The following is a 3,446-nucleotide window of genomic DNA, read 5'->3' on the forward strand; positions in this document are numbered from 1 at the left end:
TAGCAAGGTGAAAATGTCTTGTTCAATCTTGTTGATATAACAGTAAAATACTTCATATTAAGGTCTGAATGGAACCCATTTAGGCTACCCCATGAGCATTAATACAGAGAGGCAGGAAGAAGTACTTTAGAAACCAGCCTTTATTAATTACTAATGCAGAGATGGGGTTTGGGGTTGGGTCCATGGGACTGTTTCTGGGGGTCTACGTTTTATTTTGCCTACCTTTTGTCTTCTGCATTCTCCTTACTATTGTCTCATGCCTCAGACTCGTCCCCCAGAAACAGCCCCAAATATAATCTCTTAAAAATTAATAAAGCAACCAGCCTAAGTAGGAACCAAAGTACTTCTTCCTGCCTCTCTGTATTAATGCTCATGGGTAGCCTAAATGGGTTCCACTCAGATCTTAATATTAAGTATTTTACTATAGGGTTTAGAATTGTTGCATTATTCCAAATAAATAGATTATGATCCACAAATAAATGTAACGAGATTCACAAAAATATATCAAATTCACAAATAAATGTAAAGAGTTTCACAAAAAAATATAAAACTCACAAATAAATAAAATGAGATTTGCAAATAAAAAAAAATATATTTTTACAAATGTGTTTAATGTCACAAACACAACTCTACCTGGCATTTATTTGTGAACCGCTGTCTGTGCATTTGTAAATCACTGCACGCATTTGTGGATCGGTTCCTGTGCATTTGTGGATTTGAAACACTTCTAGCGTCGACGTGCAGATAAATCCACAAATAAGTGGACTCCACCCACCGTCCACCTGTCAAACTGCAATTAGAATAGAATAAGAAGTTTGAAAAATACTTTTTACAGGATTTATATTGTAATTAAGCCATTTATAATACATATTAAACAAAGATTAATGCTAATTTGATTTGCAAAGTATTAATAAAAAATATAATTTTAAGAACATCGAAGTGTACTCAAACTGTGCTCTTTTGAGACACCATAAACTAAAATGTGCTTTTAATATACTACCTCTATTTAAAACAAAAATGTATTTAGTTACCACTTGTAGTTCAAGAAGTTCAGTTGTACTATAAGTGGTAACTAAATACATGTTATTAATACTTCCAATCATAGTAACCTGGACGACATACCAATTTTTCCTCAAATGTGCTTTATAATAAATTACAATAAATCTATGAACAGGCTGTGGTCATGTCATGCATTACAGGTAAAGTAACAACAGCATATGACCCTCAGTTCACGCATACTCGTAGTATCTGAGACGATGCCACTGCGGGGGGTGACAAGGGGGAATAAAACCGAGTCTCATGTAATATGCAGTGGAAGATCTTACCCCAAACGTATGTCTGTATAATTAGGGCAGTTGGCAACCTTACTACAGGCGCACATAGAATCTACCCGCAACTTCACACATATTCTTCATCTTGCACTCAATATTAAGTAATAGTTTATTTAATCTAATAAACTAATTCAGTAATTCTAAATGTAAAATAAATCCGCTGACTGTTTCGAGGGCTGCTTCCTCAAGGAGGTCGCATTTTGTAGGCCACAATACGTCATAGAAGTTGCCTCGTTTGAATCATTAACGTTAGATTCAAAAGTAAAGAAATTACAACAATTTACACCTCACAATGAATAATGGTCCATTTTAGAATTAAGACACCCTTGATGTATGTGGCAGACAAATGCGACAGTCTTCGAAATGGTGCTTGAGAGCAAATAATAACTTATTAAATCATGCTGTAAATTGTCAAACTACCCCACTAGTTATGACAAATGATGACATATCAAGAACCTGGTAAAACTTCAGTTAATTACTGTGTTCAATTAGCATCACTCACCTGTCTTTACTCCTCTTGATCGGCAATGTTGAAGAGACTGTAGCGAGTGACTCGCGTTCATGTGTCTGTTCCCGCCCTGGTTGTTAGGCAAAACGCGATTGGTTGGAGAGAGAGCTTGCTACGATTGGTCAGTGCAACCTGGGTGTTGTCTGATTGGGTTAAGTAGACGGTGGGTGGAGTCCACTTATTTGTGGATTTATCTGCACGTCGACGCTAGAAGTGTTTCAAATCCACAAATGCACAGGAACCGATCCACAAATGCGTGCAGTGATTTACAAATGCACAGACAGCGGTTCACAAATAAATGCCAGATAGAGTTGTGTTTGTGACATTAAACACATTTGTAAAAATATATTTTTTTATTTGCAAATCTCATTTTATTTATTTGTGTGTTTTATATTTTTTTGTGAAACTCTTTACATTTATTTGTGAATTTGATATATTTTTGTGAATCTCGTTACATTTATTTATGGATCATAATCTATTTATTTGGAATAATGCAACAATTCTAACCCCATATTTTACTGTTCTTTGCCAACAAAATTTAACAAGACATTTTCACCTGGCTGGACCCAATGTTTAGATCTGTTGTGGTATTTATGCAAATTAGCACATATTTAATTAGATTATGCACCATTTGTCCATGTTAACAAACAATTAAAAAAAACTTGTAATACATTTTTTGTTTGTCTTGATGTAAGTTATCATTTTCATGGTGATATCTAAAGGTTAAAAATGTTACCCTATTTACGTGAGAAAAAGAATGAATAGGGTATATTTGGGTCTTTTTTCGAAACTCTCCCCTAATGGGATTCTTCTGGGCTTTTTTTCCTTACTCAGGGCATATTGATACAAAATCAGTTTGCTTCCGTTGCAATTTGTTCAACCTTTTTTCCTAAATGGACTAGACTATTAGTGATAAATGAAATATGACTTCAATACTTAAACAGTGAACACTTATATAACATGACCTGTGTATTAACGTACAGTGCACGTAACACAGCTGTTAGGAAGTCAACACTTAAAATTGCTCATTCTTTTATGTTACCCTATCTCATCGCGCTACAGGCTGCAGTGATGACCTCCTAAACAACTGTCTTCTTTAAGCACCTAACGTTACATGTACTCTGAGAGCTTATCTTACCTACTGTACTATCTCTGTAATATTGCTTCTCTCTGTTATTAGTTATAACTAACGTTAACCCTTAAACAAAGGGGTCGTCAAGTTCCGTCCTGGAGGGCCCGTGTCCTTCAGAGATTAGCTCCGACCTCATGACCGCCAGGAACAAGTTTGATGACCCCTGCTTAAACATGTCAGATAAAAAAAAAAAAAAAAAAAGAATTAACTTACCTGAGACGAGATGTGAGTGCTTGGCTGCTGATCCGCCATTTCGGCGCCAGTGGTTTAAATCTTTGGTGGGGCGCATGCGCACTTCGTTGAATCGATTCATCTTCCCTCGGATAGTAATGCCTGTGACCTTGATGACGTATTTTTGACAGTCGTTTCGCACACCGAACTTTGTGGTTGTAATTCACATGTCGTGTTTGTAACAGAGCTATTGTGAAAACAAGCGCCGTGTCTGTAAACTGTCACAGTCGTGCATTTTAGAGTT

At 36.1% G+C, this 3,446-nt stretch overlaps 1 protein-coding gene across 1 annotated transcript in view; it reads right to left on the reverse strand.

The window, feature by feature from the left end:
• The window catches only part of LOC113040597 (NLR family CARD domain-containing protein 3-like), a 45,978-nt gene extending 42,755 nt beyond the window's left edge, over positions 1-3,223 (reverse strand). Inside the window, exon 1 of the mRNA XM_026198899.1 lies at positions 3,185-3,223. Within this exon, the coding sequence (XP_026054684.1) occupies positions 3,185-3,223 (39 nt within the window). The remainder of the gene's footprint in view (positions 1-3,184) is intronic.
• Positions 3,224-3,446: the final 223 nt, after the last annotated feature.

Source organism: Carassius auratus, chromosome 22, assembly GCF_003368295.1.
Source record: "Carassius auratus strain Wakin chromosome 22, ASM336829v1, whole genome shotgun sequence".
Lineage (NCBI taxonomy): Eukaryota > Metazoa > Chordata > Actinopteri > Cypriniformes > Cyprinidae > Carassius > Carassius auratus.